At 32.3% G+C, this 15,178-nt stretch overlaps 1 protein-coding gene across 3 annotated transcripts in view; it reads right to left on the bottom strand.

Annotated features, from left to right (window-relative positions):
* Nucleotides 1-15,178, bottom strand: part of LOC130892488 (titin) — a 153,193-nt gene that overhangs the window by 53,868 nt on the left and 84,147 nt on the right. For all 3 annotated transcript variants that reach the window (XM_057797927.1, XM_057797928.1, XM_057797929.1), the window contains one exon: nt 9,834-10,232. In XM_057797927.1, the coding sequence (XP_057653910.1) occupies nt 9,834-10,232 (399 nt within the window). The remainder of the gene's footprint in view (nt 1-9,833; nt 10,233-15,178) is intronic.

The raw sequence follows: 15,178 nt of genomic DNA, 5'->3' as shown, positions 1-15,178 counted from the left end.
ACTCGACTCCAGTGATGACTCGCTTGACAAAGTCTTCCAGCCAATCCTCATAGCGTTCGACCCTCTTTGTTTTCTGTTCTAGAGTCCAGAAATTTAGTCGGAATTTTGTGATCGATGATTCGTTCAACATCTTCCTCGATGTTGACGGGAGTCCTGGGCGAGAATCTTCTTTCACTTTTTCTCGCCCTTGCCGAAACTTCTCTAACCATTCGTTCACGTTTGGTTCTTTCATAAATTTGTCTCCATAAACTTGTTTCAAACAGCTTATCACGAAACTTAATGTTGATAAGCCGTTCCTCAATCAGAGAGAGCTCCATGTGACGATGGTAGATGAAAAAGGGTAATTGAGCGTTTATGGGATTGGCTACAGCAGCAACAAAACGTATGTAACGTATTTTTCCAGATAAATTTTGTACTTCTAATGGTTTTTCTATATAGTTTCGTTTTATCTAGTCACAAACGTGATAATATACTAGATATAAATTGAATAGTTCCTTGGCTGATATAATGTTTGGATAACTTTGAAATTACCCCGTATAAACTTTGTTCTAGATTCCATTAGACGTTTATTCGTCGAAGTTAAGCCGTTGAAACGGATCTTACTTCTCAATACAACTATAACGGCCGATGTTATGCCTCGGAGGTAATTTCCAAGTTGAATTCCGATAAAAATGATCGTAGAAGAAATTTCAGATGCAGGTGTACAATTGCAATAAGATGTTTTATTCTAACTCGCTCTATAAGAATTGTTTCATTTTATCAAAACACGTTTCCTCTTGTTTTGTTAACAAAAAAATTAACAGTGTCCATAAGAATTTATTCTATTTCGTCAATTTCTAAAATACGAGGGCCGTTTGTTCAACCTCCGATCGCTCCGTGCATCGCTATTGTTGATAATCAGGCGTCAGTCGGCGTTGGACTACAGCCACGTAAATATGTCCGCCATTATTGATGCTCCCGCCAAGTGTGATTCGTTTTCTAAAGGCTGAAGTACTTCAGAAATCCATCGAAGAATGAGTCGTGTGTATGGGGAAAACTTTTGATGGTGTTGCATGAATGGTGTCGAAAGTTTAAAGGTTCAACGAGTTGACAGAATGACGGAAAGTTTCAAAGTCTGTTTTGTACTTTGTTTTGTTAATGACTGGTTAGGCTACATTGGCGGCAATTTTTTTTAAGAGGATATTGAAAATATATCTGGTTCCAGCAGAATAAGGAAAAGGTCCAGCTAAATTACCAGAAATCGCGTCGTTGGATTTTTTTCTATAGTCATCTCACAAGTGTGTACAACATAGCTAAATGGTATTGTAGACGTCAATGAAGAGATAACCACAGAAATCCGTAAATTTTAAATATTATAGAGGATGTAGTAATGAAGTAAATTCGATTTTCGTATGTGAAAAGCAACCGTGGCGTCAAAGAAAATATGTTAAATTGATGGATAAGAAACAGCTAATGAGCGTTGATTTAAACATTTTATTAATGAAAAATTGAAGCTCGGATAGTCCAATTGCGATCACCAAACTTCCTTGGACCTAGATTCGAGCGAAACATCAAATTAAAGAAAAATGGAAATAGGATGTTAGGGGTTTCTGATTAGGGCTTTATGGAGATGAATTTATGAGAGTTGTTAACACTGTCTGTTCGAATTGTTTATGTATAGAGTCTCAATAACTCCACATAATTAAGTTATCAATGACTAGGTAGGTAATAGACAGTATCTAGTCCGGACCTTGCACCGTCGGATTATTATTTATTCAGATCTATTGCGAAATTACGTGGAAAAAATTTGAATCTAAAAGAGATATTGAAAATGCAGTGCGATATAATTTTTTGTATCCAAGTCCTGAGATTGGATTTATTAATATTATAGAGTACGAGTACACTATATATCATAAGATTAACAATATATCGGATATTTATTTTAATGCATGTCGAAGGAATTAACATCAATTATATATTAAGTATTCATTTTCTTGCACTTAATAGAATTTATCGATCATCCTGTATATTCAATTCTGTTTTCAAAGCTCTTTTCATAATATCTTAAAATAAAAACATTCAACAATCTTATTTCACACTGTATTTAGTCAACTGAATGAATAATTCAAGGAAATATCCATATGGTAGGTTCCAAAAAAAAAATATGGAACTTATTCGTGATAATTAATGATGGATTCAATTGATTTTGGAAAGGCCTATTGTAGTTCCTATGAACGGTAGCTTTGACATACGGTTAACAGTGTCTTTTTTGATATGTATTAATCGTTTTTCTCCTTTCCCTTAATCTCAAAACTAATCAGGTACCTCTTTTATCTCATTATCACACTCGAAAAAGTTTTGCCAATCAATCCTTTGGGCATAATACGGGATATCCATGGGTAGTAAATCCGATTAAAGTTTCGACATTACGTCAAATTACAAATTTCAAATGCCGTTGTTAGCGCAATGCGAATAAAGCTGGAGATGACCGGCATATTTCCGACGTAAATTTATTAAAACTTTTTCTACAACAAACCGGTAATTTCAAAGGAGACTTGAAAAAAGAGGGCTGCCGGTTAGTTGATTATATTCCTTTGACTTTTTTCACGACAGATAAAAGTTTGGTCTAACCGAAAGTTTCAACGGAATTGTGATCTGCTCCGACACCATAAAATATTTCCCTTGTAAAAGAAATCCCTGGAATTGATTCCGATTGAATCGGACTCTGAGGAAAGTTTTTCCAATATTACCGTACTAAGATATTCGAGATAGACACCGAAATTGTCTTAAATAAAAATAAATTAGAATCAACAAAAAGTTTTACCTCTTCAAATACAAATATTGAGAACCGAATTCATTTTTTTATTTTTTTCGGAAATTGTTTTTCGTAAATATTTTGTAATACGATGAAATTAATGTTTTCTAATATTTCGAAATTATTTCCAATCAAATTTTAAAGAAAAATCAGGACGAATCACATAGTTAAAATTTAGAGGTGGAAACCGTTCACCAATTCACTTTTTGGTGGTCATTTAAAGATTGTTTGTCAACCTGTCATTCACAAAGTAGGCGTTGGGCTGTTTATCTTAAGGTGGTTTCACGTTCGCGCTCGCACTGATGCGCTCGAATTGCAGGTTTGCGTTGAAAACTTTTTGTTTTTGACTTTGTCGCCGGGAGTTTCAATTGGCTGCTTCTATTTGGATCAACTGGAAAAATTATTTCTCGTGAATTATTTTTTGATAGATAGAAGGAAAAGCTTGTCTTTGTTTGATTTGTTACAGTTTAAACATTTTTTAGATTCGGTAATTTCTGTTCTATCTTTGTTATTTTCGTACTTTTTTCTTTCACTGGAATTTCGTGCCACTAACATCTCTATTTAATAAAAGAGTATTTTCGAAGTGGTTGAAATAATCAAAAGGAAATCTCTTCGATTATTTATAATTTTCTTACTTTTTTATAACCAGCACTTTTTAGGAATCGTATTAAAACTTGCAATCCTATGAAAGTTTTTATGTAGTTCAGGTCGATGTTCTGAGTGATTTAATCAGACAAATTCTTGAATTCTGATTTTTCCGTTTTTATTTCTTGCTTTCAAAGAAAATTTTCAAGACCAGAACATTGAGTCCCTTGATGAAACACTTTCTATAAGTCTGCTCAAGTTTTTGTTGCATGGGGCCCATGTCTAATAGAAAACGTGAAGCGCTTTCCCCAATTGCGTGGTTTCTCCGTTGCACTTGATTCATCATTTTGTATTTCCATTTTCCAATTATACATAATGATAAAAACGAGAAAAAAAATTACAAATAATTGTATATACTTTTTCCCAAAAAATAAACTAGCTCAAGATATTGATTAAAGATGATTTTTTATTTGTTTCGAGACAAGAAAGTAATCTCCAGAGTCAGATGAATATCTATGTTTGTTCCCTTATATCTATGATGAAATGATGTTATTAAGATAAAATCAAGTTTGGTATTTGATTAAAAATTATATCAACCGAAAATCATCTTCCTCTTCCTTGCTATTCACGTCGTGTTTCTTGTTATTTTCGAATTTTCAACGAAATTTCATAATATTTGTTCCGCTGATTTTGTTTGTCTTGGAGTAAAAACATTCTCAAACTTTAATAATTTCATATTTACTCTAGCTACCATTTGCCATCTTTAATTCTTGAACTCCAATTGTTTTTGTAGGGTTTACGGTTTTCATTCGCTTCTCGTTCTTAGGGCATATAAACACGTTTTTTTCTCAAAAAACGTTCGTGCAATTTCTTATTTTTTATGATAACTCGCATTTCTCAAAATTATACTCCTAAGTACATTGGAAGTGGTTACCAGGCCGCCACAGTATACCAGACGATGACTAAGCAAATAGCCTCTCCAAAAAAAAGAGATAAATAAATCAGACGGAGTTTTATTGAAGGAATACTCCAGGCCTAAGACAATCAGAAGTATGTGGAACATCTCGTCATGTCTATAAACGACATTGAACTGGAGGGCAGTTTTCTGATAAGTCAAATAGACTTAGGTACCTGGGGGAGTGGTGCTATTACCTCTGAAGTAGAAGCAGGTATAGGTGAAAAGCTCAAATAATCTTCGATGTTTGTTATTTATCTTAATTTATAAAGAAATATTTTTAAACGCGAACTATAGACCAAGTACTGCATTGTTCAAAACAAATGTCCTACTTTATCCTCATAAAAGTGATTTATGAAGTTTGCGTGACGTTATGGTCATTCGTTTCAATAAAGTAGAGATATTACCATTTGCAGTCCCGTCCATCCATATAACCTCGAATGTTCCAAGTGTCACATTTACTTTGAAAAAGTAACAGTTACTTCCATATAAAATACGTTTATTGGATTTATCAGAATATCTCTCGTTCATTCATTCATTGTTGGAATTTGAAAGTAAATTCGTCCAAGTATTACTCTTCGAAAGGATAAACGACACAAAAGAAACTACCACTTCGATTATTTTTATTAGGATTGACTGATCAAGGAGGTAAGTATAATTATCTTTTAATTTTACGTATTGATCAATGTTTGGGAAGACTATTTTTTTTTGAACATTTGGTGGAAGCTCTAACAAAACTCTTTCTTGTATTTGGGGATCGTTTAAACTGATTTAGAAAAAAGTTTTCGTACAATGATCACTCGGATGTGCTTCCAAATCAAAGAGGAACGTGGTAGTTGTCTTTTTTAATTGTAAAATTCATAAACTTTTTTAAAAAATTTGGTGGGAGCGCCAGCAAAACTCTTTCTTGTATTTTGGGATCGTTTAAACTGATTTAGAAAAATTTTTCGTACAATGATCACTCGGATATGTTTCCAAATCAAAGATGAACGTGGTAGTTGTTTGTTTTATTCGCTTTTATTTGTAAAATTCATAAACTTCTTTGAAAATTTGGTGGGAGCGCCGGCAAAACCCTTTCTTGTATTATGGGATCGTTTAAACTAATTTAGAAAAATTTTTCGTACAATAATCACTCGGATTTGCTTCCAAATCAAAGAGAAACGTGGTAATTGTCAGCGTCATCCGTTTTTATTTGCAAAATTGTGAGATTCATAAATTTTTTTAAAAATTTGGTGGGAGCGCCGGCAAAACCCTTTCTTGTATTATGGGATCGTTTAAACTAATTTAGAAAAATTTTTCGTACAATAATCACTCGGATTTGCTTCCAAATCAAAGAGAAACGTGGTAATTGTCAGCGTCATCCGTTTTTATTTGCAAAATTGTGACATTCATAAATTTTTTTAAACATTTGGTGGGAGCGCCAGCAAAACTCTTTCTTGTATTTGGGGATCGTTTAAACTGATTTAGAAAGAAGTTTTCGTACAATGATCACTCGGATATGTTTCCAAATCAAAGATGAACGTGGTAGTTGTTTGTTTTATTCGCTTTTATTTGTAAAATTCATAAACTTCTTTGAAAATTTGGTGGGAGCGCCGGCAAAACCCTTTCTTGTATTATGGGATCGTTTAAACTAATTTAGAAAAATTTTTCGTACAATAATCACTCGGATTTGCTTCCAAATCAAAGAGAAACGTGGTAATTGTCAGCGTCATCCGTTTTTATTTGCAAAATTGTAAGATTCATAAATTTTTTAAAACATTTGGTGGGAGCGCCAGCAAAACTCTTTCTTGTATTTTGGGATCGTTTAAACTGATTTAGAAAAAGTTTTCGTACAATAATCACTCGGATTTGCTTCCAAATCAAAGAGAAACGTGGTAATTGTCAGTGTCATCCGTTTTTATTTGCAAAATTGTAAGATTCATAAATTTTTTAAAACATTTGGTGGGAGCGCCAGCAAAACTCTTTCTTGTATTTTGGGATCGTTTAAACTGATTTAGAAAGAAGTTTTCGTACAATAATCACTCGGATTTGCTTCCAAATCAAAGAGAAACGTGGTAATTGTCAGTGTCATCCGTTTTTATTTGCAAAATTGTAAGATTCATAAATTTTTTAAAACATTTGGTGGGAGCGCCAGCAAAACTCTTTCTTGTATTTTGGGATCGTTTAAACTGATTTAGAAAGAAGTTTTCGTACAATGATCACTCGGATATGTTTCCAAATCAAAGATGAACGTGGTAGTTGTCAGCGTCATCCGTTTTTATTTGCAAAATTGTGAGATTCATAAATTTTTTTAAAAATTTGGTGGGAGCGCCGGCAAAACCCTTTCTTGTATTATGGGATCGTTTAAACTAATTTAGAAAAAGTTTTCGTACAATAATCACTCGGATTTGCTTCCAAATCAAAGAGGAACGTAGTAATTGTCAGCGTCATCCGTTTTTATTTGCAAAATTGTGACATTCATAAATTTTTTTAAACATTTGGTGGGAGCGCCAGCAAAACTCTTTCTTGTATTTGGGGATCGTTTAAACTGATTTAGAAAGAAGTTTTCGTACAATGATCACTCGGATATGTTTCCAAATCAAAGATGAACGTGGTAGTTGTTTGTTTTATTCGCTTTTATTTGTAAAATTCATAAACTTCTTGTATTATGGGATCGTTTAAACTAATTTAGAAAAATTTTTCGTACAATAATCACTCGGATTTGCTTCCAAATCAAAGAGAAACGTGGTAATTGTCAGTGTCATCCGTTTTTATTTGCAAAATTGTAAGATTCATAAATTTTTTAAAACATTTGGTGGGAGCGCCAGCAAAACTCTTTCTTGTATTTTGGGATCGTTTAAACTGATTTAGAAAGAAGTTTTCGTACAATGATCACTCGGATATGTTTCCAAATCAAAGATGAACGTGGTAGTTGTCAGCGTCATCCGTTTTTATTTGCAAAATTGTGAGATTCATAAATTTTTTTAAAAATTTGGTGGGAGCGCCGGCAAAACCCTTTCTTGTATTATGGGATCGTTTAAACTAATTTAGAAAAAGTTTTCGTACAATAATCACTCGGATTTGCTTCCAAATCAAAGAGGAACGTAGTAATTGTCAGCGTCATCCGTTTTTATTTGCAAAATTGTGACATTCATAAATTTTTTTAAACATTTGGTGGGAGCGCCAGCAAAACTCTTTCTTGTATTTGGGGATCGTTTAAACTGATTTAGAAAGAAGTTTTCGTACAATGATCACTCGGATATGTTTCCAAATCAAAGATGAACGTGGTAGTTGTTTGTTTTATTCGCTTTTATTTGTAAAATTCATAAACTTCTTTGAAAATTTGGTGGGAGCGCCGGCAAAACCCTTTCTTGTATTATGGGATCGTTTAAACTAATTTAGAAAAATTTTTCGTACAATAATCACTCGGATTTGCTTCCAAATCAAAGAGAAACGTGGTAATTGTCAGCGTCATCCGTTTTTATTTGCAAAATTGTGAGATTCATAAATTTTTTTAAAAATTTGGTGGGAGCGCCGGCAAAACCCTTTCTTGTATTATGGGATCGTTTAAACTAATTTAGAAAAATTTTTCGTACAATAATCACTCGGATTTGCTTCCAAATCAAAGAGAAACGTGGTAATTGTCAGCGTCATCCGTTTTTATTTGCAAAATTGTGAGATTCATAAATTTTTTTAAAAATTTGGTGGGAGCGCCGGCAAAACCCTTTCTTGTATTATGGGATCGTTTAAACTAATTTAGAAAAATTTTTCGTACAATAATCACTCGGATTTGCTTCCAAATCAAAGAGAAACGTGGTAATTGTCAGTGTCATCCGTTTTTATTTGCAAAATTGTAAGATTCATAAATTTTTTAAAACATTTGGTGGGAGCGCCAGCAAAACTCTTTCTTGTATTTTGGGATCGTTTAAACTGATTTAGAAAGAAGTTTTCGTACAATGATCACTCGGATATGTTTCCAAATCAAAGATGAACGTGGTAGTTGTCAGCGTCATCCGTTTTTATTTGCAAAATTGTGAGATTCATAAATTTTTTTAAAAATTTGGTGGGAGCGCCGGCAAAACCCTTTCTTGTATTATGGGATCGTTTAAACTAATTTAGAAAAAGTTTTCGTACAATAATCACTCGGATTTGCTTCCAAATCAAAGAGGAACGTAGTAATTGTCAGCGTCATCCGTTTTTATTTGCAAAATTGTGACATTCATAAATTTTTTTAAACATTTGGTGGGAGCGCCAGCAAAACTCTTTCTTGTATTTGGGGATCGTTTAAACTGATTTAGAAAGAAGTTTTCGTACAATGATCACTCGGATATGTTTCCAAATCAAAGATGAACGTGGTAGTTGTTTGTTTTATTCGCTTTTATTTGTAAAATTCATAAACTTCTTTGAAAATTTGGTGGGAGCGCCGGCAAAACCCTTTCTTGTATTATGGGATCGTTTAAACTAATTTAGAAAAATTTTTCGTACAATAATCACTCGGATTTGCTTCCAAATCAAAGAGAAACGTGGTAATTGTCAGCGTCATCCGTTTTTATTTGCAAAATTGTAAGATTCATAAATTTTTTAAAACATTTGGTGGGAGCGCCAGCAAAACTCTTTCTTGTATTTTGGGATCGTTTAAACTGATTTAGAAAAAAGTTTTCGTACAATGATCACTCGGATGTGCTATCAAATCAAAGAGGAACGTAGTAATTGTCAGCGTCATCCGTTTTTATTTGCAAAATTGTTGTAAAATTCATCAACTTTTTTAAAAATTTGGTGGGAACGCAAGAAAAACACTGCATTCTCAAAATACGTATTATTAATAAAATATGAAATAGGTGTTATCATTTTTCCTCTGTATGTTTTATTATTCTGTATTGTTGATTATCAAAAAGGGTTATATTCAAGGAAATGGAGAAATAACACTCGATTTTCATTATAATATATAACACCACAATTGTAAAGACTGAGCTAATCAAATTAGACGTTAAGTTAGTCCGTTTCCCATTAGAATTTTATCAGGACTATAAAAATTGTATACCTATTTTCAATTATATAAAATTCAATATCCCGAAATGCTCCCTCATTATATTTTAGAAATAAAAACAAAAGACCATCATCGTTATTTTGAAGCTTATCTTCATTAGCACGTTTCCGGATAAGATGGCGAACAAGGCAGAGCTTTACGACAGGACAGTAATGAAATAAAGGAACAGGACAACAATATAGAAACGGCACACAGGGAAACGGGATTATCAACGACTCAGTAGATTATAATTAAAATATGTATTTGTGCATATGAATGCGTTCCGGTAGAATGAACGTTATGGTGAGGTGGATTTTATGGGGAAGCGTCTCGTCCATTATGTATGCGTTCGTGATTATTACGATTCCATCTTGTTTTTGACAGATAATTAAATTATTCAACTAAGCGGATTACTATAATTAAAATCATTCCAAATAAAGAATTGAATTTAGATTAAAAAAAAATATTTTAATATTAATCAGCTACGTATTTACCTAAGATAGTTAATTGTATAGGTCTCCCTTGTACGACGAAACCGAACGCGTCTTCCGCTTCACACTGCCATCTACCGTCATCTTCTAACCTCACATTATCTATTAACAAATTCCCGTTTACGTCCACCAAAAACCTATGACCTATCACCCTTTTGTTGTTAGTATTATCTTTAAGTATCGTTTGTACTATTTGTCCATCTTTCAACCAAATACTCGTGCTGAAATTTATATTTACCGCACAATTTAACACGAGTTGATCACCTTGCTTCGAATAGATTTGCTTATATTCCGTTTCCTCGATGTCATGGCTTAGATTCGTTCGAATGTCAGCTCGAATAGATCGTCTGTGAGCACTCGAAGTGTGAGGATGTCGAGTGTGAGTTTGTGGATAGACATAACCTAAAAATAAAACAAAAATATTTAATAAAACTTGAAAATTAAAACGATTTTTTCATTAGTTAATTGATTTAAATCTATATCAGTCTCAAAACATCGATCGATACTAGAAATATTCTAAATTATGCACATCCTATTTATTTTGGTTTAGAATCCTTGCTGATGAGATGACCGGATGTAGGCCTAAAGTATTTGGTCTCGTTTATTTCTAGATAACACAGTCACTATCCATTTCTGAGACTTTCGTATTTGAGAAGGACCTTTTAAGGTGTATTAAAAAATTTTTGAGCAAGAACTCAAGTCAATTTGTCAAATAGTTCATATACCTTGAGGTCCTCCAAATTTTTCAGTCGCATGTTGAAGGAAATGTAAAGAAACATCCAGAACAAACATTTTGTGTGACATTTTACTAAAATTTAAATGACGGTGTTTTGAACTTGGCTCTTTCTGATATTTTATGATGACTAATAAATAAATACATAGAAGAAAACGAGGAAGATGGAAACTTTGGTAAATCATACGATGTTTTCGATCTGCACCGTTTCAAGGAGATTAAAAGAACGAGCTTGGTTCCTGCAGCGCACTTCTATATAAATCAATATTTTCTCGAGAAATTGAAACATAAACTAATTTCTGTGATATAATTTGAATTGAGAAATTCCAGATAATTTTCTAGAAAGTTTCGTTCCAATATTATATATATATATAGATAGAGTAAAGTAATGATGTATATGTTTATGTTATATCCAGAGAGTTTGTTTTAATTAAATTACCAAAAGAAAGTTTGAGTGAATGTATATTTAAAATAACAAGCTTCTTTGAAACTTCAAATTCACTCAGCGGGTAAAAAATCAAATGATACGCAGTACAAAGAATAAAATTCGTGCCTGTTCCATTTTCTCGATCTATCTGATACTAATCGATATTTCATTGTTGTCACGTTAAAAATTGATAAAGAATGAAAATCCTCGAAATACCGCAATGAGACAACTTCTAGTTCATATATCATTACAGATAAAATCTTCATTATACGCAGGACCGTGCTGCTGTGTCTCACGATCGAAGGAAACAAGTAAAACGATTTCCTAATCTCAATAACATACGAATGACTTCAAGGTCGATGCACATTTTTCTGCACAGTTTCTTTATTCACAAAAAATATATTTCCAATGATAACTTGGTATGGAATCTTCTCTTTATTATAGCCCAGTCAATAAAAACCAAAAATACTCAAGTTCGGCAAAAATTAGGTCCCAAAAAATCCCCCTAGAGCTTACGTAATGACTTCCTTGAAAACATTTGTAATTTTCAATTAATTTCGAAAAAAATAATCAAAATAATGACCAACAAATCGATTTACAACAATCTAGAAAAAGCGTAATATCTATGATTTACAACCTGGCTACAACAACTTAATCCCTTTACCAAAATTCGACTACCACCAACATCTGAGGCTTACCACCAACATTTACTCAGTAGTCTTCCAAAAAGTTCAATGAAAATTAAAAAAAAAATAGGAAAATATACATTTTATTTAATAAATAACGTATTTAGGAGCCTGGTCTAATTTTGAAATTATTAATGCACTGATAGATATCGTGGCATTTTCGAGAGTTACTACAAGTCTGAGCGGGCTAAATCTTCAATGTGTGAAGACATTAACCGTTCAGATTTGTCAAAACATCAATTGTAACATCAAAGCCTTCGAGAAAAACCTCTAGAAAAAAACTGTAGCTGAAGTTCAAGACGTAGTACCGGAAAAGAAAAAGAGGAAGACTACATAAAAAAATAGAAAAACTCATAGATAAACTTGAAGACTTTAAGAAAATTCGTTATTGGTATTTAAGAAGTAGAAGGTACTAGAAAGGAAAAAAAAGAGGTGTGAAGTATGAGTATTTCTGTCATTCATTTTTTGTTTTCAAAAATCATCTTCTTTTTTGAAAACGCTGGCAGGCTATTGATTCTTAATTTAATAAAAAAAATGTTCGTTTTTTGAAATCATAACTTCCACACATCTGGCTGTTGCTGGACTTGGCTTATACTTATACTTCTGTAATGTTCAAATTTGAAACAAATTAACAATTCCAATATTCGCTGGAATAAATAATAACATCGGACGTTCAAATTTCGCGCTTTGAGGCATTTTGAAATGTTAGTAAAACATATGAATAATTTAATAACAAAATTGCGCGTTGTATTCATTAAAATCAATTTTAATCAAGTACGTATACGCTCCAATTCACAATAAAAACGAGTTATCGATTTATATGGTTGAATACGGGGTTTTTTTCAAAAATTGTTGAGGTTGGAAGCTTATTAAACAATCTCGGTATTATCTTCGGATGTGATAACATTAAAACAAAGCATGTTCGTACTTTAAACAGTTGTGTTCAACAATTTTTAAAAACGGGCTCTGTTGCTGACGCACCGGGTAACAGCTAACGAAAATATGGAAACAGCAACTCCAGCTTTAGTTGAGCTGAACTACTATAAGAAGAAATATTCGAGGATGATTTCGAGCGACCAGAATCCTCATTACAGAAGATCTATATACCTTTCCTCTGTTTTCTTCGTTTTCCATGTCCGGTTTTTTTAGTGACATGTATGACAACAATTTCCACAACAGTTTATTTTACGAACTTAAGAATGTCTAACCGATACACCAAGACTCTAATGTCTTAAACAGCTATTTTCATTTTTATTGTATTATTTCTAAATTATTATTTTTTGTTGACGTTTTATTTCTACTTTATAACTACGAGTCATGATCAAAAGTTGCATGTTCCGTAGTAGGTAATTAATTATATTTGGAAAATTATTAATTTGAGATGTCCTAAATTCCGAGCGACGTGTATGTCGTGCTGTGTAATGTACGCGTAGATTTATAATGTATCGTCCATTGACAAGGTCTCGGTAATAATGGAAGACTAGTTTGTAATTAATAATGGTGTCAATTGGATGTTCTATATTTTAGTAGATGCTCGTTCCATTGATTTATGAAACAATCACAACGACAAAATTATGTGCAGCATAACTATATAAATAACAATTATGGCAAAAAATTTGTATTCGATCCTGTCAAACAGAACTAGAAAAATATGAATAACAGTAAAAAGTGAAAAATATGGTAAAGGAAATTTCGGCAATAAATTTGGGTGCAAGGAAACTAAAAAATGTTAAATCTTCAACTAATCGAAACACTAGATAATAATAAAAAAAATAAAGAAATTAATAAATATATAGGGGCTTTAGTTCTGGGGTTCCAAAAAAGTAGCACAATAATAAAAGTTCGATGATATTTTACAAAATTATATACAAAAATTAAACTACGCCGTGCGTACCGAATATTTAGAAACAGCGTAGCTTCACCGGAAAAAAATGAAATTTTCTTCGAATCAAAACGTCTCGCTTGGGTTCGTGTTCCAAATATATTGGAAATAATTAATTGGGACGTTAAGGAAGTTATACAAGAAGAGGGACTCGGTATTCCCAAAAGAAGACGACTTGGTACTCCCGGAGATTATTGTTTTATCGAGGAAGTTGTTATTAGGACACAAGGTAAGAATAAAGACAAATCCAGCTTTTATTCTTTTATATTTCCTATCAATATTTGATGGATGCCTTATCTAACATTAGCTCAATGACATCTGAATCTTCGATCAATTCTTTTATTTGAAACATCCATGTTCTTTTCATTGGAATACTAGTTTTTTGAAATGTAACTAAATTACAGTTTTCATTCGATAACTATTTCCAAGTAACTCAATCTCAAAGTTTTTATTATCAAAAGTCATTGGTATTCTCAACGTACGTATAACCAAAACAGTGACCTAGCCCCGTACTAAAACGTTACCGGAGTTTTAATCAGGAAATCAGCATAATTGCCAACGTAGCAGGAAATAAAGTTTTAATCATATTACAAAAACCGCACAATCATTTGTTGACAAATCGGTGTGCTCGTGCAGTAACTTCGTTGATTCGTTTCTTCGGATTATTGCGTAATTGCAGATTTTCGATTTTAGTTGAACAATAAATTTTCATTTACATAGAAACTTTTTCTTCTAAACATATATACTTTCTCAGTTTCCATTATCATTTTACACCACTCCACATCCATTCCTTTATGAAAATTGAATTGATTATACCGTTTCTAATGATTCTTAAGTATTCATTAATCAAATTTGTATGTTATTTCGACAGCTAGTCTTAAGATATCGAGATAAAACGCGATTTTATATGTCAAAGGAAAAATTGAAATTGCTTCTAAGTGAAAATCTCATTAATAAATTCATTTTTCGAATGGAAGCGTTTCGTCTCATCGAACAATTATCACCAAAAATAAAAATCACAAGAAATTTTTTTATCAGTTTATTTATTTATTTTTCTCAATGTCGAATCTAATTTTTGCTCCAAGTAAAAATCGTATTAATATTTTTAACCACGTATTTTTCCAAAAGGAGCTGTTGAAAAAAGTCATTCATGTATAATGTTTTCCTTTCTTTTTTGTGTCAGTATTTTAACGATTCGTGTAATCAATATAAAATTAGTCGTTATTTTCTTATATTCATCACCATTGAATACTTTATCTTGATCAAGATGTAAATATGTTAAATCTAGTTGGAAATTTATAAGTTCAAGAATAGGATGTTTCTTTTTTCAGAAATAGGAAGAATATCCTTGGGAAAATTACAGTGTGTCTTACAACATATTCACAAATATATACAAAGGAATTAATTTCAATTCAAACTAATATTCGAAATGGTCATAAGATTTGAAAATTTTATCTTATCAACTCAACAATTAGAGATATCATCGAGAAAGTTCACTTAATGAAACTGGATGTTCATCGAAGTGAAATTAGAGAGATAAAAAGAACGAATTTACCTTATACTAGCTTGTTTGTGGAAACCGAATAGAGCAGCTTAAATTGTGGTTGAAACAGATCATAG

Source organism: Diorhabda carinulata, chromosome 4 (assembly GCF_026250575.1).
Source record: "Diorhabda carinulata isolate Delta chromosome 4, icDioCari1.1, whole genome shotgun sequence".
Taxonomy (NCBI): Eukaryota; Metazoa; Arthropoda; class Insecta; order Coleoptera; family Chrysomelidae; genus Diorhabda; species Diorhabda carinulata.
The sequence above is the reverse complement of the archived record's forward strand: the minus strand, read 5'-3'. Positions and strand labels throughout refer to the sequence as shown.